Source organism: Peromyscus californicus, unplaced genomic scaffold (assembly GCF_007827085.1).
Source record: "Peromyscus californicus insignis strain IS unplaced genomic scaffold, ASM782708v3 Scaffold_23__1_contigs__length_62951481, whole genome shotgun sequence".
Classification (NCBI taxonomy): domain Eukaryota; kingdom Metazoa; phylum Chordata; class Mammalia; order Rodentia; family Cricetidae; genus Peromyscus; species Peromyscus californicus.
In genome coordinates this window covers 28,044,081-28,070,534 of record NW_026294534.1, presented here as the reverse complement: position 1 = coordinate 28,070,534, position 26,454 = coordinate 28,044,081, and the positions used below count along the sequence as shown (strand labels likewise).

At 44.6% G+C, this 26,454-nt stretch overlaps 1 protein-coding gene across 1 annotated transcript in view; it reads left to right on the top strand.

Moving 5' to 3' along the window:
• Nucleotides 1-8,509: 8,509 nt before the first annotated feature.
• The window catches only part of Lonrf1 (LON peptidase N-terminal domain and ring finger 1), a 32,312-nt gene continuing 14,367 nt past the window's right edge, over nucleotides 8,510-26,454 (top strand). The window contains exons 1-3 of the mRNA XM_052752038.1: nucleotides 8,510-9,273; nucleotides 21,879-21,997; nucleotides 24,785-24,907. Of these exons, the coding sequence (XP_052607998.1) occupies nucleotides 8,568-9,273; nucleotides 21,879-21,997; nucleotides 24,785-24,907 (948 nt within the window). The 5' untranslated portion in view covers nucleotides 8,510-8,567. The remainder of the gene's footprint in view (nucleotides 9,274-21,878; nucleotides 21,998-24,784; nucleotides 24,908-26,454) is intronic.

Sequence of the window (26,454 nt, the reverse complement as noted above, 5' to 3'; positions counted from 1 at the left end):
CGTATTCTCTAGTCTTTGAAGTGTTGGAAGATTACCTAATTGCAATATAACTCTGTATACCTAGAAGACCTAACTAATATGGCTATAAGTTTGACTATTATAGATGACTAACTATTAATCTGTAGTTTTTAATTACACATTACATTTTTAAATGAGCTGCATAAACATAATACCTTAAACAAGAGTAGAAATATACATAAAATATAACAAAATTGACTTTAAATTTGTATCAATAAAACTAAAATTCATATCAATGTAAAGTATTTTGAGATCAACAGTTGTTTTATGGATTAAAGTAGATTCAATAATCTACCTTTTTTTCATAATAATCTACCCTTTTCCCCATCATTTCTATATCATATCCCCCTTTCTTCTTTAGAAAGAGATTGACTATGACCATTAACAATTTATAACCAATCACCTTAAGTGAAATCAAACATCCATAAATAATATGTTTGGGAATTTGGGTGTAGTTCTCTAGACTATTTCCTGATGGTTGGTGGTGCTAGTAATCTTATGGGGACCCTGATAAAATGTAAAATTATGGTCAAGTCCTGACAGGTATTTTGTGCTGCTTGTCCATCTCAGCCAGCAGCCTTAAATCTGTTTTGGTGTCCAACTCAGAGAAAACTAACAGAGGTGTATTGAAACATTGGATCATCTGGGTCATCCATTTTTATTGGTGTCTGTTCCCCTTGTTCTGAATATATAAACTTTTAAAGGTAACATATATATCCATATTAATAGAAGTATAAACTGTGTCTTATACAAAAGCAGTCAAAGATAAATTTTTGTTTTATGTCTGAGCAAGTAAAATACATGTCATGTGTCTTGTAGTTACTTTATGCTTATTTTCCCATGTCTGTAGTCTGGATTTTCAGGGGGTCTTCCTCAAACAAACCTGATATTTTCCAACTCAAAATGAATCCATAGACTCTCACCTTCTGTGGAAACATAAGCAGAACCTCCTTTCCAAAGCAACACATTCTCAGACTCAAATTTTGAAGTCAAGATATTTTTAAAATAAAAAAGGTTGGTTTAACCTAGCAGTCCCCACAATCAAATGTCTCTCAGAGTTAGCTCATTAACAGTCAAAAAATCCAAATAACTCAAATGGCCGAAAGACATTTAAGGAATTGCTCAACATCCCTAATCATCAGGGAAATGCAAATCAAAACAACTCTGAGATACCACCTTACGCCTGTCAGAATGGCTAAGATCAAAAACACTGAAGACACCTTATGCTGGAGAGGATGTGGAGCTAGGGGAACTCTCCTCCACTGCTGGTGGGAATGCAAACTTGTACAACCACTTTGGAAATCAATATGGCGCTTTCTTAGAAAATTGGGAATCAATCTCCCCCAAGATCCAGCTATACCACTCTTGGGCATATACCCAAGAAATGCTCAACCACACCATAAGAGCACTTGTTCAGCTATGTTCATATCAGCATTGTTTGTAATAGCCAGAACATGGAAACAACCCAGATGCCCTTCAACTGAAGAATGGATAAACAAAATGTGGTACATATACACAATGGAATACTACTCAGCAGAGAAAAACAATGGCATCATGAGGTTTGCAGACAAATGGATGGATCTAGAAAAAATCATCCTGAGTGAGGTAACCCAGACTCAGAAAGACAAACATGGTATGTACTCACTCATAGCAGGATACTAGACATGAAACAAGGATGACTTGTCTGCTACTCACATCACCAGGGAGGCTACCTGGAAAACAGGACCCCAAGAAAGACACAGGGATCGCCCAATGACAGAGAAATGGAATGAGATCTACATGAACAGCCTGGACATGAGTGGGGGTAATGAAAGGCGAGGGTTGAGGGAAAGAGAGCTTGGGGGAGCGGGAGATCCCAGCTGGATCAACAACAGAGAGGGAGAACAAGGAATAGGAGACCATGGTAAATGAAGACCGCATGAGAACAGGAAGAAGCAAAGTGCTAGAGAGGCCCACAGAAATCCACAAAGATACCCACACAACAGACTGCTGGCAATGGTCGAGATACAGCCCGATCTGACCTACTCTGGTGATGGGATGGCCAAACACCCTAATTGTTGTGCTAGAAACCTCATCCAACTACTGAGGGATCTGGATGCAGAGATCCATGACTAGGCCCCGGGTGGATCTCTGGGAGTCCAATTAGCGAGAATGAGGAGGGTTTATATGAGCGAGAATTGTTGAGACCAAGGTTGGATAAAGCACAGGGACAAATAGCCAAATGAATGGAAACACATGAACTATGAACCAATGGCTGAGGGGTCCCCACTGGATCAGGCCCTCCGAATGGGTGAGACAGTTGATTGGCTTGATCTGTTTGGGAGGCATCCAGGCAGTGGGACCAGATCTTGTGCTCACTGCATGAGTTGGCTGTTTGAAACCTGGGGCCTATGCAGGATTGTTTGGCTCGGCCTGGGAGGAGGGGACTAGACCTACCTGGACTGAGTCTACCAGGTTGACCTCAGTCTGTGGGGAAGGCTTTGCCCTGGAGGAGATGGGAATGGGGGGGGTTGGGGGGAAGGTGAGGGGGACGGGAGGGGGGAGAACAAGGGAATCCGTGGCTGATATGTAGAACTGAATTGTATTGCAAAATAAATTAAAATAAATTTTAAAAAAATCCAAATAAAACATAACAACATACATAATCCAGACTCTCTGTGTATTTTCCATTCACACATGGCTCATTTTTTAAAAATATTACTGTACTCCCCTTTCTAAGGACTTTATTTTATTATTTTAAATCTATATTTTTAATTTAAGGAGATATATATATATATATATATATATATATATATATATATATCTTTTCTCTCTCAAGCCTAAGCACATCTTTTAAACATATTGTGACCCATTTAGAGGCCTTTTTGTCTGAATCTGTTTTCTGTGTTTCTTTTTGTCTGTATGAACAAAAGCTAAATCCACCACATAGCACACTGCACAGTTTGGAGATGCCTCTGTGTACCATGTTGGAAATCCACCATGCTATAGGTCAAGCCTGCACACTGCTGTGTCTCTGGACCACAGCCTGCATGAGAGACACAACTAGGAACCTGGTTTTGGCTCCATTTCTGTGTTCTAGAACTCCCCCTGCTCTTTTTAAAGCTGTCTCAGGCTTTATATAGATGTATGGGGGGGGGGCATGTTGAACTATCATATATAATTGGAAGATTTCCTGTTCTGCGGCAGCTTCCAAATAATCACTCAGAGGCTTATAGTAATTATAAATGATTGGCAGGTAGCTTAGGCTTATTACTCATTAGCTCTTACATTTAAATTAACCCATATTTCTTCTTTGGTGCATGGTTTGTGGCTTGTTACCTCATCTTTGACATGCCTTGCTTCTTTGGCAGCTAGCTGGCATCTGCTCCAACTTTGCCTTTCCTCTTCCCAGAATTCTCCTTATCTGGCTCTCACACTCAATCTCTTCCTGACCAGCTATCAGCCAGTCAGCTTTATTATTAGCAATGTGCATAATCCACAGCATTAACCAGTCAATAAGACTTGTAGGATATTTAATGAAGGTGTCCTTCTATCTTCAACACTGGAGTGATAGCAATAATAGTAATAATAATGACAGTTAACAACAGAGACGGAGCAAGCCCTCAGACCTCCTATAAAAGTTCTATCACTCATGAGGCTCCACTGTCACGTCCCAATGGCTTCCCAAACCCCCCATACCATCACAGAGAAGGCAATGTTCCACCTGAATTTTAAGAGGATGCCTTCAGGCCACAACTGGAAGGAAGTGGAGAAAATGGTGTTCCAGTATGTTAATGCAAAAAACAGATTCTTGGTGTTAACAGGAAAGCAGCCTACCAGATGATATCTCCCATTTGTGAGTGGGCTCATTTAACAATTACCTATCGACGTCTTGCTCACACTATAGACTCATCAGTGAAAAGGAGGGCAGAAATCCCAGATCCAAAGAAGCTTATGTTCTAGAGGGCTCTATATGTGTGTGTGCATGTTTGTATGTGAGTGTGTGTGTGTGTGTGTGTGTGTGTGTGGTTGTGTGTGTGTTTGGATGATAATGGTACTAAGGAGGTTTTGTGTGTATGTGTGTGTGTGTATGCTTGTGTGTGTGTGAATTTGCATCTGTGTGTGTTCAGATGATAATGGTAATAAGGAGGTGTGTGTGTGTGAGTGTGCATGCATGCGTGTGTGTGTGTGTGTGTGTGTGTGTGTGTGTGTGTGTGTTCAGACAATAATGGTACCAGAGAACTACCTGGGGACTCATGGGTAGCTAGCTCTTAGAATTTAACTATCATGTGAGGTTCATCGCTGTGCTTATTTCTTTATAATAACTCAACACTTGGGAAACACATCTATTTGAACATAATAAGATAGAGTAGCAACTACATGCTTAGTACTCCTAGAGTCTTTGGAAGAGTTAGGGCAAGTGCCCTTAGTAAGACCCTTGAGTTTTCCTCCCAGGGACAGCACGCAGTTTAGCGAGCAGTGGGTTGTACTCAGACAGCTGCCACTGCAAGGAACCGGGTTTAGACGTCTGTTCAGGATCACCTCTATTTAACCTGCTCGGGCTGTCCTCATTAGGGCTTTTCACTTAGAACACTATTGCAGCGATCATATACTGTATTTTTAGCATCTTATATAAACTTCCTTACAAATGCCTGTTACATAACCAGCCCCCTCCCCCCCCCAGGCTTTTCTCCAGCCTCGCCCAGATTTACGGTAGGGGTAAGCAGCTAGGTAGGGGTTAGGGGACCCCTGTCCAGTGGCTGCATCATGTTCCTGTCCCAGAGGCTCATTCCACCTGCTCTGAGCAGGGCTGCATGTGCAGCAACAACATACAGTTCTCAAGATTCGGTCCCCTCCCTTTCAGCCTCTTTCTTCTGTTCCATTTGCATCAGGTGTCATCCCGCTGTGTTCCTGAGCTTGGGAGACACTGTTCCACCTGCCGTTGCTTTCACATAAACTTCTCCAGCTAGGCTCCAAGGGTCGGAGGCCACTCAGAGCCACTTGGAGTTTGTCCTCTGTACATATGGCAGACGGGAGCCAGTGAAGTAGGCGACCTCCCCCCACAACCCAGGGAACATAGTTAGCACTAAGGTGTCTGGGTTCCCTTCTCTCGAGGACTTCTGTCAAGCCAGGGGTCTCTCAGCTCTGCTTTCATATGTAATGAATGAGACTTAGTAGAAGGAGGACTTTCTATAGGTGTTTCACCTATAGAAATACTATTGGATGTGGGTTGATTATATGAGACTTTATGGTTTAGTTTTCAGTGCATTAGCTAGATTCTACCTGCTAGAATGTCATTAACCTGAACCAGGAGATGGACTGTATGTGTATGTATGTATATATGTATGTAAGTATATATGTATGTATGTATATATGTATGTATACTATATGTGTGTAAAATTGAACCCAGAACTGCCTAGGCATAAATTCTACCTTTGTGTCACATCCCCCAGCCCATAGTCTTTCAAGCTGAAACTCAGCTGTCTTTCTTTTTTAATGCTGATGTGAAAAACAAATGGTTAAATTCATTGACTGTACACACGGGAGGTTCAAATGCCCTTCTGCTGAAGTGGGTGCAAGAAAACCATTGTGTCGATGTTATTCTTAACATTCTAACTATAACAGGAAAAGTCTTGGGGTGCGGCAGTGGGCAGGAGGGATAAGTATGGAACGATGGTGATAAGCATTTTCCAAATTAGGAAACAGATACACTTTTCTTCTGCCTCTCTTACATAACTGATCTATTTTAGAAGACAACACACACACACACACACACACACACACACACACACACACACACAAAAAAAAAAACTGAAATGAAATACAAATCTCCTGACTTTACTACTCTGTTAGCAAAGAATGACAAGAGCCAGTAATGCTCACAGGAAGAAAGGAGAGAGCTCTTGAAGCCATCCGGCGCCTCCTGCCCAGGGGCTGGCTTGCAGGATGCCCTCTTTTTCATCACAGACTTCTGGATGAGTCAGAGACCAAAGGCTAAATTTTAGAAAACGAACGAAGCTACTAATTTCTCTCTCCTTTGAGTTTAAGAGGCAATTACATCCAAGGGCAGCCCCTTTTTGATGGTACAGGAAGGCGGAAGAGTGACCTATTACAAGCCGGTGGTTACTGTGTTCAGGCTTCCTGATTCCTGGGGAAGTTGTGCTGCATACAAAGGCCACAGTGGAAGTACTGCCTCTTACATAAATAAGTTACATAAATGAGAGAGAACAGGTTATGTAAATGTATAAACCAGCAAACATGAATTATAACCATTCACAAATGCCACAGAGAACAGGATGTGGTTCCTCCTACCGTCCCCTCCCCCCAACCTTATCATAATTGTACCACTTCATTTCATGCCAGCATCAGGTGTATCTGTCTTATTCACTAGGGAAAGAAACTCCAAAGGACAGAGTGATTCTTCATTTCATTTTCTGAAGCACCCATTTTCCTTTGGAGAGAAATTTCATAACAGACCTGATTTAAACTGTATCTGAAAAGAAATACATGTGCATCAATTTATTATACTCTGTCTAATCATGAATGCACTTAATGAAATGTTGGCTAGGGCACATTTTGAAAACTGCTGGGGATAAGAATGAAGCATAAAAGTGAATTGTGTGTGTGTGTGTGTGTGTGTGTGTGTGTGTGTGTGTGTGTGTGTGTGTGTGTTTGCTATACTGGTTAGATTTTTAAGTCTTAAGTGAATACCTAAGCATCTAATTAAAACCATTGTTCTGCCTGGGCTGCGGTTCATGCTTGGGGGCTTGCCTAGCAGGCAGGAGGTCCTGGGCTTGATCCCAGAGCTACACAAATAAGGTAGACACAATTGCTCTGCCCTGGTCCCTTAGATTTAAGGTTCTGCTCATGAACAATTCCCCGTGCTCCCCACCACAGATGATGACGTGCTCTTTGTCTGGCTGGCTATAGCTTATTTCAGAGACAATATGAAAGTCTGCATCACTGTTGGAGTAGGAGCCTGGGACTGTTCTTAACTTTTCTTTCTCTGCCTCTTTCTTCCTGTCCCGTCTATTGTTTCTGAAGATAGATGTTTGCTCATTGTGGAGCGGGAAGACACTTTGGAACCTTCCTTACCTGCTCTGTGTTAACAGGGGCATCATCAATTGTTAGCTAATTCCCGACAGCATGATTATCGACTTGCTTTATTTTGAAAATCTCAAGTAAAATTTTTCAAAGAAAGGTAATAGTTTATCAAACATTGTATATGATACGGCCACAGTGAGAAGATCTTAAAATCTCCTTATAAAATTGACTGTGGGGTTTTTGTACAAATATATTTCCCTTCCTGTTACCAAGTATCTGAAAAAGAACCAAAAGCCTCAAATCCCTTCCTACATTAACAATCCAGTACCCTGTAATCAAATCTATAAATATTTCCATTGAGAGTATTAAACTCGCTGCTGTCACATTTAAAGGGACTAGAACCCATTATATATGAGCCAAACCATCTTCTTTCGACAAAGCTGCAGACTGCTTACATTGTAGTGATCTGGTTTCCACCATCGGGAGAATATGTTTTTCCCGTGTTCCCATTCAAAAGAACTTTAACCAACTGTGGATTAGTGTGATATGTAGGATGTGGAGCGCACCTGAGGAACCTGGGGACTTTCACTCTCTTAAGTGCATTTTTGGGTTTGTTTAACATTTTTGGGTTTGTTTGTTTAACCATTACGGTTTTGGTGTATCGCACTTTTTAATTTAAATTTAAAGGTCACATACAAAGTATCGGGCTTCATTAGGACAGTTCATTCCTGTCGGTCGTACTCTTCATGAACTTTCAAGAGAAGTCAGCACTAACCTAGCAGCAGGAAAAACTGCGTGCTGGGAAGAAGCAGCCTCAGGAGTGTGTGTGTGTGTGTGTGTGTGTGTGTGTGTGTGTGTGTGTGTGTGTGTGTGTGTGTGTGTGTGTTAAATTGGCCGATTTCAGATTTGAGTCTCAAAGTCATCCCACGGTGCATTCGTAGTTCCTCTGCTTGTACTTGCCAGCAGTAACCCAGGACATCCAGAACCACCTAAGATTTCCTTCTACCGCCAGGAGGGGCCGAAGTCCCTACTCAGGTGCAGCAGGTTTGGGGCCACAGTGCTGCGGGTGCGCAGACGCCCACCTTATAGGCCTGGGGACTGGCCAGGGCTCCGGGAGGTGTCCGCGGGCAGGCCGCCAGGGAGACTCCGGGCTTTGTTCAGTCACGAGCCATGCCCTCCTTGTCAGAGAAGCCAATTAGATCCCCGCTGGGGATCATCTGATCTCTCATCCCTCTCCAGGAGGGGCTGAGAGAGGGCGGGACCGGTGGGCCCGCAGCTCCGGGGAACTGGGTGGCCGGCCGCGTGTCGGGAGGCCGGGCCCCGCAGCCAAGCCCCGCCCCGCTCCGCCTCGCCAGGCCCCGCCCCGCAGGCCCAGACCCCGCCCCCGGGGCTCCCCGGGCGCGCGCCGCCCCGCCATGTCCGCGCGCCACGCCCCCCTGCTCGCCGGCCGCGTGCGGAGCCGCGCGCCCCGGAGGTTCCCGGACCGTGGCGGCGGGCGGCGGTGGCGGAGCAGCCCTGCGCGGGCCATGTCGTCTCCGGCCGTGGCGAGGGCGTCCCCCGGCGGGAATCGGGAGGCGGCCGGCGGACCGCGGAGCCGGAACGGGCCGTGGGAAGTGGGCGGCGGCGGCGGCGGCGAGCGGCTGGAGCGCGCGGGCGCGGAGCCGGGGCGCTGGGAGCTGCTGCTCCGCCGGGGCGAGCTGCTGGCGCTGGGCGGCCACCTGAAGGGAGCGCTGGAGGCGTTCGCGGCCGCGCTGCGCCGCGGGGCCCCGGCCAGGCCCGAGCGCCTCGGGTCGTTAGTGGACTGCTTGGTGTTCAGCTACCGGCTCCGCCACGGGCTGCGCTGGAGCGCGGCGCCCGCGGCGGGCGCGGCCGGGCTGCTCAGCTGCCTGGGCTGCCGGGGCTTCCTGAGCGAGCCGGTGACCGTGCCGTGCGGCCACAGCTACTGCCGCCGTTGCCTGCGAAGGGAACTGCGAGCCCGCTGCCGCCTGTGCCGGGACCGCCTGCCGCCCGCCGCCGCCGCCGCTGCCGCCGCCGCCGAGGGGACCCCGCGGCCGCCGCCCCTGGCCGCCGCCATCGCCGACTTCCGAACCAGCGTCGTGCTCAACCACCTGGCGGAGAAGTGGTTCCCGGGCCAGCGCGAGCGCGCGCGGGCGGCCGGCCGCCTCGGGGAGCTGCTCCACCAAGGGCGCTACCGGGAGGCCCTGGCCGCCGCCTGCGACGCCCTGCGAGCAGGTGACGCGGGGCTTTGCGGTGCGGTGCGGGCCGGGCGAGCGGGGATCGCGGGTGTGGGAGGGGGCGGCGCCCCGGGGTGCTTCGGTCACGGTGGGGATCGCCTGGGAGCCGCGAGTGACGCGGCGCGGGGAGGGGCGCGGACGCGAGGTTCCCTCGTGCGCGCGCGGAGCGGGGGACCCGGGCCGCGGAGCCCGGGGCGCGGGGTGGGTGGGGGCCGCGGGCTTCCCGCTGCGCGCTGTCCGGGAACACTCCCCCCCCCCCCCAAGCCCGGGGTGGGGCGAGCATACCCCCCCCCCCCCGACGAGGCGGGACTCGGGGGTACCGCGTCTACCTTGGTCTTGCACTAAAGTCACCGGGGCAATTGGATGCCACGGGAGGGCAGAATTGCATAAGCTGGGTGGGGGGGCGTTGTGTAACGGGTGACGTTCGGTGGGCGTGGCGGGAGCTCGGCGCGGGCACCGGCACCCGAAGGCCCAGCGGCGGCCGGGCTCGGAGTTGGTGGCCGGCTGCCCACGAGGTGGTCAACTCATACCTGAAAGCGCCTGCGGGATCGCTTGCTCCTGGAACCGCCACCTGCCTATCTCAGATCGCGCTTCCATAGACCGCTGGGCGTGCTCCCACATACCCCCCGGTGTTGGTGGAGAGGTTGCCTCCCATCAAGAGTTTGCCTTACTCACAGTAGACCTGTGAAGGGAAGCTTTGTCTGTCTTTTGTTTATATTTTCGTCTCCAAGAAGCAGCAGCCTTGTCGTCGTCTCCCGCTCAGCGTTTTTCTTGAGATGACTTTAGGCTGCTGCGAAAAAGGGTCATGCAAACTTAGCAAAACCACGAAGTTTCTCTTTAGACCTTTGAATTCGGTTATTCTCTACCGGGCCGGGGGAGCGGGGTGAGGGTGCGGGGGCTTAGTGCCTGGGGATTTTACATCAGGGGACCTTATCTAGAAAAGCATCTAGAGACATCTTTGGATGGCCACCCCTTGTGGGGGTCGTGTCCGTACAGACATCTAAAGCCCTTCCAAGGATGCTACTGAACATTCCAAGACTCACAGCCTCCCACATGAAAAACTAATCAGGCCCAAACGTCAACAGTATCGTCGTTGGTCACCGGGTGTAGGGTATACTTTGTATCTCTTGCCTGCTACAAGAAATTACTTATGGGAATAGCCCCCAGGAAATCAGTGACCCTGGAAATATGAACTGATTTTAGGTTTTAGGTAAGTTATAAACTGTTACAGAAAGTATCATCTCGTGAGTCTTTTAGTCATATTGAACAGGTGACAGTAGCTTCAGTCATACCCCTAGAGTTTAGAGCACAAATATGGCATGTTTTCATTTTCTTTCAGGATCTTCATGAGGAGCAGGTGCTAATAAACTGGAGTGATAAATCCAGAACAAAAGAAAGCTTTGGAAGCCACGGTGCTGGTGGGGGTGACTAGTACCTGGGTGAATAAAGTCGAGTGGGGAAGCTGGACTTGGCTGTTCCAGTCATCCAGTAACAGGCTGTGGTCTGACCTTAATGAGGAAGCAGAGCTAGGACAAGTGACACCTGGGTGGTGGCTTGTATAGGCAGCTCAGACCCTCCATTTTTACGTGTTGACCGGGGTTCACCTGTCTCTATAGTTCACCAAAATTTAATGCATATTTCCAATGAAAGTTTTTTTGTCATTAGTATATAATTGAGAGTGAAACTTGAAGCAATATTTTATTAGCTTCTGATGTAGTTATTTGATCTGATCAATTCAGGTCCTGTCCTGGGAGAATGAGTTCATTTCCTAAGTAGGAACTAATTTAGTGTCCTGTGCCCGATATTAAGCTTCTAGGGTTTAGACCAGGACATTATCTTTAACAGAAAAAGCCATGAGTGATGAACTCTTCTGTTTCTGAGCTTCACAGACCGTGTGTAGAATTTGCCTACAAGCTGTGTAACCACACTTTTGCAGGACTAGAACTCAGGTCTCTTGCCTTTCACTTTGTTGGCTTATTGGTTTATTATTTTTTCCCCTTATTTGTAGGTTTCTCAAGAATCAGTAATTCTACACCTGAATATGTATCTCAATGATATTAGTGGGAATAATATTTTTATCTTTTGAATTCTTCATGAGAGATAGGAGAACAATTAGAGAAAACATATTGTAGTTGGTAGATGGCAAATTTATGTTTCATAATTTATGGGCATTAATAAGAGTGGGCGTGTAGCTCAGGGGTAGAGGGCTTGCCTGGCATGTGTATTATTCTGCTTTGCATTCCTGGCCTTCAAAACGAACAACCCACCACAGTTTGCTAGCTGCTAGCCTCGTAAATCCGTTTGCACAGTTGCCAGGGTTAACTTTTTCTGGAGTTGGTGAATTAGCTAGGTCAGCATTTGAAATGCATTTGTAATTGTCCCAGCTATACTTATTAATGGTCCTGTCATTGTTGATAATGGGAAAAAAATCCTTTGCTGTAATTTTTCGTGTTTCTGAGAATGGAACAAATACTATTAGAAAAAAATAATCCAGTCTGCAGTTGGCCCACACACAACCAAACTTGTCCCTGTCGACAGAAAAAGCAAGCTTGGAAACCCTTGCCAAAAAATCAGAAGTCCCATTGAGATTACATAAGGTTCTGTTGCATTGAAATATATTTAGATAACATTTAATCCATTGATCTTTTGGTATTAACTCTCAGATGTTTCATAACTTTCCTCTTAGTATTCAGGGAGCTTACGTAAAAGTCTTTGCTGCTTTGAATCTTTATACTCAAGTCTTTTGAACTGATCCCACTGTGGAGTGCTGCTGTCTTTTCATACGGGAGTTTTACACTGACCTCCCCTCTTTCCTGTGTCCCCACTCGCCACATGAAAACAGAACAGTGTAACTGACAATTTGAACTGGCTTTTTAAAAAATCCGGTGTGCGCTTTTATTTAAATTGTTAAAAGAAAGGGGACATTTTTGAGTTTTTTTGGTGTTTTCATTTATTTACTTTATTGCATGTGCACACATACATGCCATGGTGTGTGTGTGGAAGCCAGAGGACAGCTTGTGGGAATCGCTTCTCTTCCTCCACGTTGGACCTGGGAATGGCTTGGCAGCAAATGTCTTTACTGGCTGAGCTATCTTACCTGCCCAGATTTTTGTCTTTAATATTAATTGTATAGTTCTTGACTCTCAGTAGTTTTATATGTGTGATGGATCCTCCAGAGAACCTTCAGAAGGAAGTTGAGGCCTCTAAAGCTTGAGATGTTTTATGACTAATGACAAAGCTCCGCACGCTGGAAGCAGACTACCTAACTGAGTCCCGATACAGCCTCTACCTACTGTGTGACCTGGGTATGTGGCCTGACCTCTCTGTGCTCTGGATTCCTTGTCTAAAACGTGAGCGTGGTCTCTCTTTCAGAGGGATGCTGTGAGAATTAATTTTTTGAAACATGTGAACTGCTTCAAAAAAGTGCCTTGCACAGTAAATTCCCAGAAAACCATAGACAGTTTCACAACGCGAATGCTTTGTTATTGTTAGTGAATTTGCTGAAACTGAAATCTAAGCCTTGTGGTTTCATGCTCAATTCCAGTTTCTATATACGTTATTACCAAATAAAAGTGAAATCCTGATTGTAGAGTATACATGTCAGTTAGTAGCAGCCTGCCGTATCAGTTTGGGGAAGCAAAAGATACTACAAAGTTTTAGTTATAAAAAGATTGATCAAATCCAGTACATTCTGAATATGTTTAAAGAGAATGTAAAGAGCTTTGCAGTCTTCCACAATTCAACCAGTTTCAAATGATTGCATTTTAATTTACTCTAAACGTATTTATATCCTTTTTGCACAAAGAACATGGGCAGATATGTGCTTCTTATAGTTCACAGAATATTTTCATTTCCATCATCTTAACTGAACCCCACAAAACCTGTGTGAACTGAAAGGCAAGCATCAGTGTTTCTAGTTCATGGGCTGGGGAAAGAAAGCCCAAGAGTTGCAGATGGCTTCTAAGACCAATAGTCAAGTTAGAACTAAGCAGAAACCAGGTGACTTGCCCCTGCAAATGGAGTAGATTGAAGTATTAGTATGGAAGGAATATTAACTCTCCATACTGTTCATTCAACAAGTATTTACTGAGTGTCTTTGATATGGCAGGAACATGTGCTATATAGAAATAGAATAAAGAACAAAATTAAGTCCCTGTCATTGCAGAGTTTGTATTATTGGTTTATTTAATTGTAGCGAAATGATATTTATTCAAAAATATTTTTAAGAATTGAGTTTGTTAATTATGGACTTCTAATTAATTGATACTATAGTCATTTAGTTAATGAGGAGCTTGAAAGGTCTTTACAGTGTTGTGTTACTAAAAAGACGGATATAGTAGTCTTTTTGTTGTAGAAGATGGAAAAGCCTGGCCCTACAAATACCTTTTAAGTGTCCCGTTTTAAATAAGTACTTTCCATATTTTACCTGTCACTTGTTCATCAAATAATGAAAAGTATACCAAAACATAGTTACCTTAGATTTGTAGTTATTTGTACAGTAACTTTTTGTTTATTCAAAATTGTTTCTATTTAATTTAAAACATTTCATTTTTTTAGAGATTTGTTATTTTTAAAATTTGTGTGTGTGTAAATGCATGTGTCTATACACACACACACACACACACATACACACACATACACACACACCCCATATGTGTACCAGTGCCTGCAGAGGCCAGAAGAGATGTCAGGTTCCCTGGAGCTGGAGTTAACAGGCTATTAGTGAGTGCCCAGTATGGGTGCTGGGAATCGAACCTGGGTCCTCTGCAAAAGTAGCAAGTGCTCTTAACTGCTGAGCCATCTCTCCAGCCTCCTCAAGTAACATTTTAGATAACATGGTATAGTTTTCCATTTCTTTTATTACGAGGTATTTTTCAGAATTGGAGTTGAGTTGTTACGGAAAATGAATTCCCTCCGAACACTCTGATCTGCAAGACAGCAGCTTTGTTTAAGTCTTCTTCTCCCCAGCTCACTTTGGACAGCTGTGGTGTCCAGTCTCCGTTCCTGATCCCCAAAGATGTTTATCTTCTCGTCTGAGATCTATGTGGGTAAATGACAAGGTGGAGCACCCTCTTCTAAAACACATCAAGAGTTAATCAGCTGCTTTTATGACATTCTGAAATTGTCGCCATGTCATTGACACTCTCGGTACTGCTTGAGCACTTGCGTGCCAGGCCCGTCTAGTTTTTTCCCTTCATTTGTTATTTTATTCAGTTTTTTTAGTGATTTTAAGATAAAAGTTTTTGGGGTTTTTTTTGAGGCAGGCTTTCTCTGTGTAACAGCCCTGGCTATCCTGGAACTCACATTGTAGACCAGGCTGGCCTCAAACTCCCAGAGATAATCCTGCTCTGCCTCCTGAGTGCTGGGGTAAAGGCATGTATTACCATGCCTGCCGATATAACTGTTTTATAGAGAAGCACTTTCTAGATCGGGAAACTGAGCCAAAGAGTTAAGCTGCCTGAAGGGAACCTGAACCCACATCTTGGGATCCACACATCAGTTGGGATCTTTCTCCTTACCTGTGACTGCTCAAAAAACAATGGAAAAGTTTATTTTTTTGTTACTCATTGGATATTTTGATACTTTAATATATAAATAAGGAAGAAATAATAAGGCCATCAACGAGGACATTTTGTGCACACACCCAATGTAGAAACTGACTGCTAAGAGTCCTACATCGCTTGAGGGTGTATCACTAGCCTGTCTCTTCGTAGTCTATGTACATGCCTAAGTGGACTGGCTTACACAGCGAGGTGGTATTTGAACCTTGTAGGATCTACGTCAGAAATGCAGATCTCTTCTGATTGAAATGTCCATTTTAATGTGGCGTAGGACATACAGGTAGGGCATTGTCTCCCCATTATATGGCTCTGTGAGTCTTTACCTCAAAAACAATGCTTTTAGTAAAACTGATTCAGTTTTATCTGACTGTGTATTGGCATTTTGTTCTCCTTGAAAAACAATCGCAACCCTAATCTTAATGCACAGATGAGCATGTAGAGATAGGTAATATCCAGTGGGTGCAGCCGTACATCACACGTGGCTTAACGAAAGACTTCTGCAATTTTAGGACACAGTAACATGTTTAGATTTTGACCTGTGTGTTCAATTACAGTTTTAAAAATCATTAAAACCTTTTACAGAACCTATACTTTTAAGGTAAATAATATGGTTTATCCCTAAATGTAACCAATAAGTTTTCTCAAAATGCTAATAAAAGTGAATCACTGAAAAAGCATATTTTCGGATCACCAGAACATGCATATCCCTTTCAACTTGAAAGTTTTCTCTCAAGCGCTCCAAAATGATACACTGGCAAGAGATTTCTTTCAGTATAATAGATACTGTATTTAAAATACTTATTCAGCTAATCTATACAATTCGCCCATCCCAAGCTGTCAGAAATTGTTAAGAATTGTGACACTTCCTATTATGGAAACCCTTCTCTCTTCATAAAACCCACAGATGGGGCTGGGAAAATGAGGCGTTATGTACAGTTCTTGCCACACAAGCGTGGAGACCTGAGTTCTCTGCCCAGCACCCATGGAGAAAGCTGAGCATATTAGCGTCTACCTGTAATCCCAAGGCTGGGGAGAAAGAAGGAGATGCCACAGTGCTTGCTGGTGAGCTGAATTGGTGATCTCCAGGTTCAGTGCGAGATTGTTATTACACAGACACACAGATGGATGGAGGACAGACGGACGAACGGATAGATGGATGGATCTCAGCATTGAGAGGTTATCAGTGTAACTAAACTGGAACCACAATTCTCCTTTCTGTATAAAACTAGATGTGGATTTTAAAATTTGTATAAAGAAACGTGGCAAATTGTAAAGCTCTTCTTTATAGATTTTCAAAAATAATTCAGACCACTTTAGTTCCAGGGCCTGAAGTGACTATCAAACAATGTTTTTTTGACACTTACGCTGAGGTGACAGGCACTCTCTGTCCTTACTAGTTTCTGTTTGGTTTCCATTGTCATGAATCCTGTGGTCATGACTCCTGTCTTTGTTGAAGAAACCGTCTCTGCCTCCATATAGACTCATGCTTGTTGCAATACATGATCAGGTCACAGCTGGCTGGCCTGTCTCCTGGTTAGGATGAGAACTCCACTGGCAGTGTGCAGTGATGATGGTGTATGTGTACCTTGGAGAGTTTGAAGACTGGTTAAACTAAAACTCATGTAATTGATCGGATGGTGATACTCCTGGCTGGTGCAGATGTGGATTCCCAAATTCCCACATGTGACAGCTCAGAACACTTCATCCCTACCTGTCCCTGACGATTTTCTGGAGGAGAGAATAGTCTGAGTTATTGGTGATGGTGGAGGCGTGTGATCCTCAGTCCATTACTGCTGCTGGAACAGCTGGAAGAGGAGCTCGCCTGTCACTAGTTTCCTGGTTGCCCAGGGTACCACCTGCCTCCATTGCCGCCTCCACCTCAGCTTGCTCTTCTTCCCCTAGGATAAAGCTTGCAGCTAGTGTACCTCGATTTTGTCTTTTGATGGTATGGATACTGGCTATTTAGAGATGATGGGGAGTGAGAGGGGAAAATAATATATATATAATATATATACACACACATATATGCATATAACAACATATATACACATACACACACATATATTTTCTTTTGAGGTAGGTTCTTACAGTATCATGTAGGCTAACCTTGAACACATTTAGTACAGGCTGGCCTCAAGTTCCCCATCCTGCCTCAACATACCCACATGCTGAAGTCATAACATGTACCACCCTATCCAGCTTAATTCCTAATTTTATTTTTCAGTTTCTCAGTATGCATTTTAGAACTTTTGCACTATGGCCAAAAAAAAAAAAATCTCTAAGGTGGATTAAAGAAACAAATTTTAAGATTCTCGCTAATGTTGTGGATCCCTGAAGATAGACACAGTGATGAGGACCCATGGCTAGAGAACCCCTTCAGTCCATGGTGTGCGTGGGCGGCCCACCTAGTTTCTTCAGCGGTGCAGCAGAGCTTAGCTGTCTACTGACGACAGTGCCAAGTGCAAGAGGAAATGAGAACTTGACCGAGGAGTTCAGAGGGCTCAGGTTTTAGTGTTTCCCTTAGATCACAAGACTCTCGGGACACAGAGTAAGAGATGGAGACGTCCCTCATCTCAACATGGAGCTGCTTTCCAGTGCTGTGCACACAGAGTGATGGACGAAATCAGCCTAGCCCTTCATGTGTCCCATGCATCAGTCCTGTGTTAATTGCTCATTACTAACTGTGTGGAGCTGTGAACAGCATGAGCGCCGGGTTGAGCATCTTGAGTCTGTCATTACCAGCGTGGGCCAGTTGCATGTGTTACAACCAGGGTCTCATGCATGCGGGCAAGCCCTCCAGCACCAAGCTTTATCCCCAGCTCTTCTCACTTTTTAGTTTGACAGGCCTCACTAAGTTGCCTAGGCAGGCCTTGAACTTGAGATCTTCCCGCTTCTGTCTCCCTAGTAGCTGAGATTACAAATCCGAACCAGCAGGCCCAGTTTCATCAAAATAGATTTCAGGGGGGTGGGGTGATGTCTTCCTAGGTGAGTGCAAGCATGGACGCTCAAGTAAAGCATGAGGCAGTACCATGGATCTATAACCCTGGCATTTCTATAGTGGGGTGAGAGGCAAAAAACGAAAACGGTAAGAAGCTGAGTGGCAGCCAGCCTGGCAGCCGCAGCACAGAACAAGAGAGACGCTGTCTTTAGGCTTGATGCTCGAGATTATCTTCTGACCTCCACATGGGTGCTGTGGCATGGACACACCCATTCTAATGCGCAAGATTTTTTTTTTTTTGGTTAAGTTTTAAAACCTTAAACCCCCTCAGGCAGAGCTAAGTGAAGTAAAGGATATTTGTCATTTTCCCCAGATGACAGTGAGGAGGGGCCAAGTCGTCTGACCTCACACACTGTTGATCCTAATGATCTTCTGTACCAAGGCAGACTCCAGAGGAGAGCATCCTGAAAGGAGGTTGGTGAGCTGAGTCACATGTTGGATGGAAAAGTCATGCAGAGAAGAAGAGGGCTACGGAAGGGACAGAAGGATGAGGAGGGAAGACCGAGCAAAGGGAGGAGTCGGGACATAGACACTGGCATCCGAAGAGCAGTCGTCTCTCATTGGGAATTGAAATGGGGGTGTGGGGGGGGGGGGGGGCGGGGGGGGGGGGTGACGATAAGATGTAAGGCCGAAAGAGGCAGGGCCTCCCCTCACGTCTCTGTCTTGTGGATGGTGAAGACAGGTAAAGCTATTGGCGGAAGAAAGCTAGCTTCTCTAATAGGAGCCCAACTTAGGACTCCTGGCAGGAGAACTGGGAAAGAGAAGAGACTTACCAGTGCTAAGGATGACGTTGATTTGAGAAGTCAGCACTGTCACTCATAGAAAGGTGAAAGCACTTTCTGATGGCGAACAGGCTGATTGGAGGAGAGCTATAGCAGGCGGATGGAAGTGTGATTGTGACATTAGGGTGAAAATTCAAGCCTGAGGGGACAGACCCTAGAGGTAAATAATGGCAAGGAACTAGATACATGCCTGGTGGCAGGGAACAGCTAGATGAGATCACAGGGTTTGGGACCACCACACCTTTTTTCATCTTGTTTTTGGCAAAGTCTCACCATGTAGTCCTAGAATTCATCAGGTAGACCAGGCTAGCCTCTAATTCAGGATCTTCCAGATTCCTGAATGTGGAGGTGACAGGTGGGCCCCACAGTGCCAGGCTCTTAAGAACCACAGCGCTTTCCCTCAGTATGGTTAGCCCAAACCAGGTCATCCCAGCTCCTCACTTTTCAACAGAGTGTAAAACACGCCAGGCATGTGCCGGGTGCCGTGGACACCTGCAGTGGTGGACTGGGGTCCTCTGTGGTGACCCAGGTGGTAAAGTCCTTTGTTTACTCCAGTGTCTTCAAGTGCGGAGCAGGTGGTTCATCCTTGTTGACTTTCAACCTTGGGTTGATGACAGTCAGGGCAGGGTGCTATTTTCAGTTGGCTTTCTTGAAAGTTTCTGTGGCGAGTAAACATTCTGTGTGCTTGAATATCCAAAGGGCCTAAAGTAGTGTGCTTGGGTCCCTTGGAGAATTGAGAATGGGAAGTGAGTGAGTGGGGTGGCCCTGCTTCCTTCAGAAGTGATCAAAGTGTGAGCTCACGGACACATTGCTATTTGCTAATGGAGTCACTCAGAATAATGACTCCGTTAACATTTGACCTACAGGGAGCTGGGCAAGTGTTGTAAATTATTCCAGCTCTGTTTTCCTCTCTTCTCAGAGTATACCTCTTCTCTTATTCCAAGTGCACCCACTTTTTAGGACTGGCTGTAGACGGGCAACGTAGCTGAGTGTTTGTAGAGAAGATACGGCCCCTTTTCCACTTTTGTCAGAGTGAGGACAGCTCCTTCTTTTCTTTTTGTAGAATGACGTATATTTATGCATGGTGACCAGGAAAGTGTGGCACGCAGTGGCTTCATGGTGGTGGTGAACTAGGGTGGGACTGCACTGTACATGCTACCAACCAGGAAGCACGTCTGACTGGGAACCGCTAGGTTACAGCCCTCTAGCCCAGTAGTATCTGCCATCTAGACCCCACGTGCAAAACATTCCCCGTCCTCCGCAAACTGCCAGCAGCTGGAGGCCAAGTGCTCCCGGGAGCAGGAGGAAGCCGGTTCACACTCCAGTCCCAGCAGGTGGATGGGAAGATGGGAGTGTGCACCATGTGCCAAGCACGGTGAGAACTGTGTAAACATGTGACAGGAGAAGAAGCCCTCCAGGGACGGAGGGGGCTGTGCTTCCGCGCTGAACTACCTCTTGAGGGGTCTCTGCCTCACCGAGGCGGCTGGAAGCCCCTGAGCTGTGATGCGAAGTCACACTTCCTGGATGCCGAGACTTTGCTGCTCAATTTTGGGTGGTGTTGGCTCGCACACTCGGCTCCCCAGTCAGTGCTGCTGAGGCTGTTTACCCGTTAGATTGTAAGGTGCTCAGAGGCAGGTGGAATGGAAGGGAGCTCTTTAATTCTTGGTTGATCAATCACTGGGCTTTTAAAATTTCTGTGCAGTTTTGTTCAGTTTGTTTTAAATTATTGCTTTAAGAAGAAACATGGAATTTTTGTCCTGTCTTTTTCAAAATACTTTTTATCAGGTCTTTGAGATTTCATGCAACAAGTTTGGGTCATATTCACCCTTCTCCCAGCTCCTCCCAGATCCACTCCTCATCCCAGCTTTGTGTCCTCCGTTTGTTTTTTTTCCCACCCACCAAATGCAATTTGTGTGGCCCATGGATTCATGGATGTGTGGCCTTCCACTGGCGCATGGTTGGCCTACCCATCGGCAGCAGTCTTGACACAGATTCTTATCTCCCAGCAGCTGTCAGTTGCCAGGCTCCTCTGCTCGGGGTGGGACTTCCTGTCTGCTTCCTCTCACCATGCTGGGCTTTACTCTGGTTTGAGGATGTGTCTGGCTTGTGCATGCCGTCACCACCGTTGTGAGTTCCTGTGTGCAGCTACTGGGTCTTTTTATTTAGGAAGTAAGGCGTTTCTCATGAAATATTGATTCAAGGTTTTTCATCAATGTAAAATTGAGGGAACAATATCATTCCAGTTTCTCAAGCATGCTACAGAGACTTGAAAGTGCCTAATTGAGTTCTAAAGTGGGGGCTATCTGTGGAAAACACTTATTTAAAAACTAGAGTAAATTAGGAACTACTGAGTTTTATTAAATGTATTTTTGGAGGCATTAAGTGTCATTTACAACAAATGCTTTATTTTAGAAACATAAGATTTTGAAAGCTGAAAGCTGAATAGCTTTAAAGAAGAGTCAGCTGAACCTCATCAATAGTGTATTAAATGTTTGCTTAGGCTTTAGCTGATGGTTTGAGCACCTGTATTAATTAGTTACAGTAACAGCAGAGGACCAGCTCAGTGCCTGAGTCCTGAAGCTACTGGATAATAGTTTGGTTTTACAAGCACGTGCATAATGGACAGTGAGGGGAGCAGCGGGTTTCCAGGAGCATTTGGAACTAGATGTATGTATTTAGGTACAAGCCCTGCTGTGACTGGGAATTAAAGATTTGACCACATACAAACTAATTCTGATCAGTCCATTCCCTTTAGAATCAGGACCACTTTATACTGTCATAAGACCGAACCTTGGACACTCCCATCACTTCATCTGAAGTGGTTTTGGTTTTTCATTTGTTTTTATAAACAGTGATTTATAAATTAAGGTTTCAGGGGTTAGTAATATGATTCTATTTTAATTGATAAAGTTTCAAAAAAGACAAGTTTTCTAAACATGTAAGACGTGGCTTGAAAATCTTTATAGGGTACTTTTTTGGGAAAAAAAAAGAGTTTTTTTTACAAGTAATTTTTTTTTATCACAAAAGTATTTCCAGTGTTCCTAATTATAATTCTTGTCACTGAACTAATCTTATGACAAAACTTGCGTTCAACTTTTAATATAAAAAGTGTGTTGCATGAATGCTGTACTTGGTTTATAAACTTCAATTTGGTAGTTTTTGGCTTTGGACTCAAGTCTTTTCTTAAGCTAGTATAATATTTTGCAGATTATTATAGTAATCTTTCTAAATTAATTATATCCTTGTGAAATGTCTATTTCAGAGCCTAGTGACCTGACTCTCAAAATCTACAGAGCCGAGTCCTACGCTGGCCTCCAGGAGTTTAAAGCAGCCATAGAGGATCTGAACGCAGTTCTCTTTCAGCTTCCAAACTGGCCTGAGGTAAGATGACTGACGGTCAAGTTTGCATGAATTTTAAAGTGGCAGCTATGAGCAACTTCAGTTAGAGCTACAGGTCTTAACAGAATGGATGGTTGGCCTCAGATGAAATACAGTTTGGAGCTAAGTCACTGAATGTTTACCAAACAAGCTTAAAGGCCTGAATTCAAGCCTCAGAACCCATATGTAAAAACCAGGTGTCTTGCTACAGGATTATAATCCAGGAAGGCAGAGGCAGGCAGAGCCCTGGGGCTCATAAGGTGGTGCCTGAAGAGTGCCAGACGTTGACCTTTGGTCTCCATGCACACCTGCCTACACATGAACACATACACACAAATGAAAATCATTTTTGAAAAGAAATACATAGCTTCCTAGAAATTTAGGTAAGGTAAGTATTTTAAGCAAATTTTATTATCAGAAAAGATGGATTGTTAAACTCCTTTGTTTCCCAAGTAAAGAACAAACAATTCATGACACAGGACAATGTTATACAATTTTTTAAGTAAAAATTTCCACTTACTGCCTTGTAAAGATGGATTCATGCGATCTCACCAAGAGCTTGTTAGTGGAAAGCACGTAGTCCTCTAAGCCGGGCGACGCTTGGAGGTGGTGGAGTCGAAATGAGGTGACTGCACAGTGGATTTGTACAGAAGTAGGCCTTGCCTGGGTAGTTTTTACAAGGATCAAGGGATGTATGTATATAAGATGTGATCCACTTACCGAGTCTCCTGATTTGCCTTTTCTGAGCTAGAAATGATCTTTTGGATGACTTTCTCCTTCCACTCAAAACTGTGTCTGAGGATAGTCCAATAAGGATTCTGTCATACTATACTGAGGAAAATGATGCACTTCTCCTGGTCGTTCACACAAGGGAAATAGCATTCAGACGTAAAAAGAAAAGAGCCCTCTGCTGATTTCATTGAAATGGTGTAATAAGAAGTATAGTTTTCAGGCTGGAGAGATGGTTCAATGGTCAAGAGCACTGGCTGCTCTTCCAGAGGACCTGGATTTAATTCCCAACATTCCTGTAGCAGCTCACAACTGTCTGTAACTCCAGTTCTAGGGGATCTGATGCCCTCTTCTGGCCTCCACAGGCACCAGGCATGCATGTGGTACACATGTGGACCGAATACCACACACATCAAATAACCCTAAATTATGTTCTTTATAAAGAAATATGGTTGTCTTTACTAATTGAAATGATAGTAAGAACTGATGTGGACAGTATTTAGTGTCCTTTAACGCTGTTTAGCACTGGTGAGCCTGTGATTTGGAAGACCACTTCCTTCTGACCACAGAAGATGTTTCCAAGCTGCCTGCTGTGGAAGTGACCCACATACTGAATTTTTGCTGAGTTAATGGTGATTTCTAGGATTCACCTTTTGTCATAGAACTTGAACTCATATCATGTAGAAAAATAAGACAGGACAAAGATTTTGACAAGGTTGTGTCTACAAATTCTTACTTAAGACAGACTAAAGAGAAAGATATGCCAGGCAGTGGTGGTGTACGCCTTTAATCCCAGCACTCGGGAGGCAGAAGCATGTGGATCTCTGTGAGTTTGAGGCCAGCCTGGTCTACAGAGTGAGAGTTCCAGGACAGGCTCCAAAGCTACACAGAGAAACCTTGTCTCAAAATAGAGAGAAAAAGATACATTCCTTAGTAACTTGGGAGATGTTGGCCTGTTGCCCTGAATTGATTACTTAGATCCCCTCACATTCTGTAGATAGTATGAACATTGTATTTTAGCTTGATTTTTTTTTTCTTTTTTTCCAGACAGGGTTTCTCCGTGTAGTTTTGGTGCCTGTCCTGGATCTCGCTCTGTAGACCAGACTGGCCTTGAACTCCCAGAGATCTGCCTGGCTCTGCCTCCCGAGTGCTGGGATTAAAGGCGTGTGCCACCACCATCCAGCCGTATTTTAGCTTGAATATACAGCCCACCATAGCATGAATTGTTGAATTATTTACATGCATAGGTTGTTCACTAGACACATTTGAAAGTTGAGTAGCAACTTCTGTTTGTTCAGAACTATAAGATAATAACTTAAATTTTACCTAGATTATTTGTCACTAACAGTTACAAGGTTATTTAAATTTTACTGAAATTATTTGTAACTGGTAATGATCTATTCAGTGTATTGGAAGAAATCACTCATAATTTAAATATTAATATTATTCACCCTGATTTAAAGATGAGGGTTTTACATGCTTTTTAATACATGCTTCTGATACAACTTAAAGTTAATAAATTCTACATGTTATTTTCTGTTTCCCTCAGACAACTTCTTATATGAGTAATCTTTCAATTAGTGGTTAGGGGTGTTTAGCAGTTAAGATCACTTGCTGCTTTTCCAGGGGACCTGAGTTTAGTTTCCAGCACCTGTGGAGGGCAGTTCATAACCATAAACCCTAGTTCCTGGGGATTCAGACACCCTCTTCTCGCCTTCTCAGGTACCTGCATGTACACACACACACACACACACACACACACACACACACACACACACACACACACACAGATAAAAGATAAATAAGTCTTTACATCAGTAATTTGTCAAGTGAAGATGTGTCTCTGGTCTTCAGAAACACTAACTGCTGTGAACGTCGGTCCAGTCATTTTGAGGGCCTCAGTTTACCCATTAGTATTTCCTTGGAGCGACAGGTAGGCTTTCACACGCTTTGTCCTTCTCAGAGTCACTCGGTTGCAGAATCAGCATGTCTGAGCACGCTTTGTTTCCTGGATGGTTTTGGCCAAGAGTCCTAACGCTTGGCGCGTGTGCTTTGTTGAAGGTCTACTTCCGGAAGGGGAAGGTCCTCCAGGACGCCGGCTTCCTAGGCGACGCCTTACAGCTCTTCCTCCAGTGCTTAGCCCTGGATGAGGACTTCGCCCCTGCAAAGCTGCAAGTAGAGAAGGTACGACAGTGTGCTTACAGTCGTCCGTTGTCTAAGCCAGGGCGGACAGCCACCAGGCCCTCTAAAATCAGTGAGACAAGGAATTTCAGGAGTTTCATCTGAGGAGCAATTTGACAAGCATGTTGTTATCTTCAGATACTGGATTCTCGAGGAAACCAAGGAGTTTCAGTCACAGATATTTCACTGTGGTAGTTTTGCTTTATTAATACAGATGCTTCCAAATTGATGTTCAACATCCCTAATATGAAAATCAAAAATTGAAACATTGGAGATGAGATGCCTTATGTGTAAAAGTTCATACTTGACCTCATATGAGTGATTGGTCATAGTCAAAACACAAGAGCACTGAAAACATGATATAAAATTACCCTTAGTTTATGGGTACAAGATACAGACAGACAAATTTTGTATTTAGACTTGTGTCCCATACCCAAGATATCTCTGTCATTACTCCAAAATTTAAAATTAATTAATTAATTAATTAATTAGAACCCTTCTGGCCCCAAGCACTTTGGAAAGGGCTGTACTTTGTTCTGTCAGAACCAAGCTGATGGTCCCTATTGAAAGTTGCTTTCATTATACCCACTCAGGAATCTCTGGACTTACCTGTCATTCGGGCCTTTTCCTTCCATGATTGACAGTAGTATTGTCCCATTCAGCTTGCTTTGCCTTCTTTATCTCAGCATACCACACATCTTTGTCCATCGATTGCCCTGGAGTTGTTGATATAGCTGTTATTTTAGTAGACAGCGAGGGAGGGAAGGGGTAGGGGGCAAGAGATGTGAGTTCCATGATCAGAGGACTTCAGAGGAAAGATTGGACCAAACCAAGTTAAATAGGTGCCATCATGGAAAAAAACAAAACAGAAGCAAAAGGGTGACATTAGCTGCCGCCAGGCTGACACAGCGTCTGAAAACCAGGCATTCCCTCTACCTTAATAAAGCTGTTTATCTGAGTGGCTGAGATGCATCCTTTGTTGCACACCCAGAAGGTTCGATGGTGCAGCCAGCTGCATTTGAACTCCCAGCTGTTGCAGGGTAGCACTTTGCTCCCGAGCAAGTGCCCAACAAGGCAGGCTGCCTTATGGGTAGTTGGTCAGTGACAGGCTGAGTGCAGTATAAGCACAGGGACCTTCAGAGTTTTGTGCTTGAGTCCAGTGTCTGTGCTTCACACAGGACCACAGGACTCCAGTTCCAACCTCAGAATACACTGGAGTGGACCCCTTGGTCTGTCTTGACAGAATTGGGCTCACTAATAGATTAAATAGTTTCTGCTTCTCTTAAAATCCCTTCCCTTTATAATCCTTATGTTTAAAAGCCAGCCTTTCCCCTGAGTACCTTCTCAGGCCACTTTATGCCTTCCTTTCTTTCAAAGGTTTGACCTTTTTTTCTTGAGGTGATAGGATCCCAGCTGAGACATACCTTGGTTAAAAAAACTTTAAAATATATTGACTTATTTTCCCTGATGATTAAAAATAACGTCCGCTACAAACACCTCTGAGAATTTGAATAGATAAGTTTGCCATTCTTCACCAGATAGTATATATC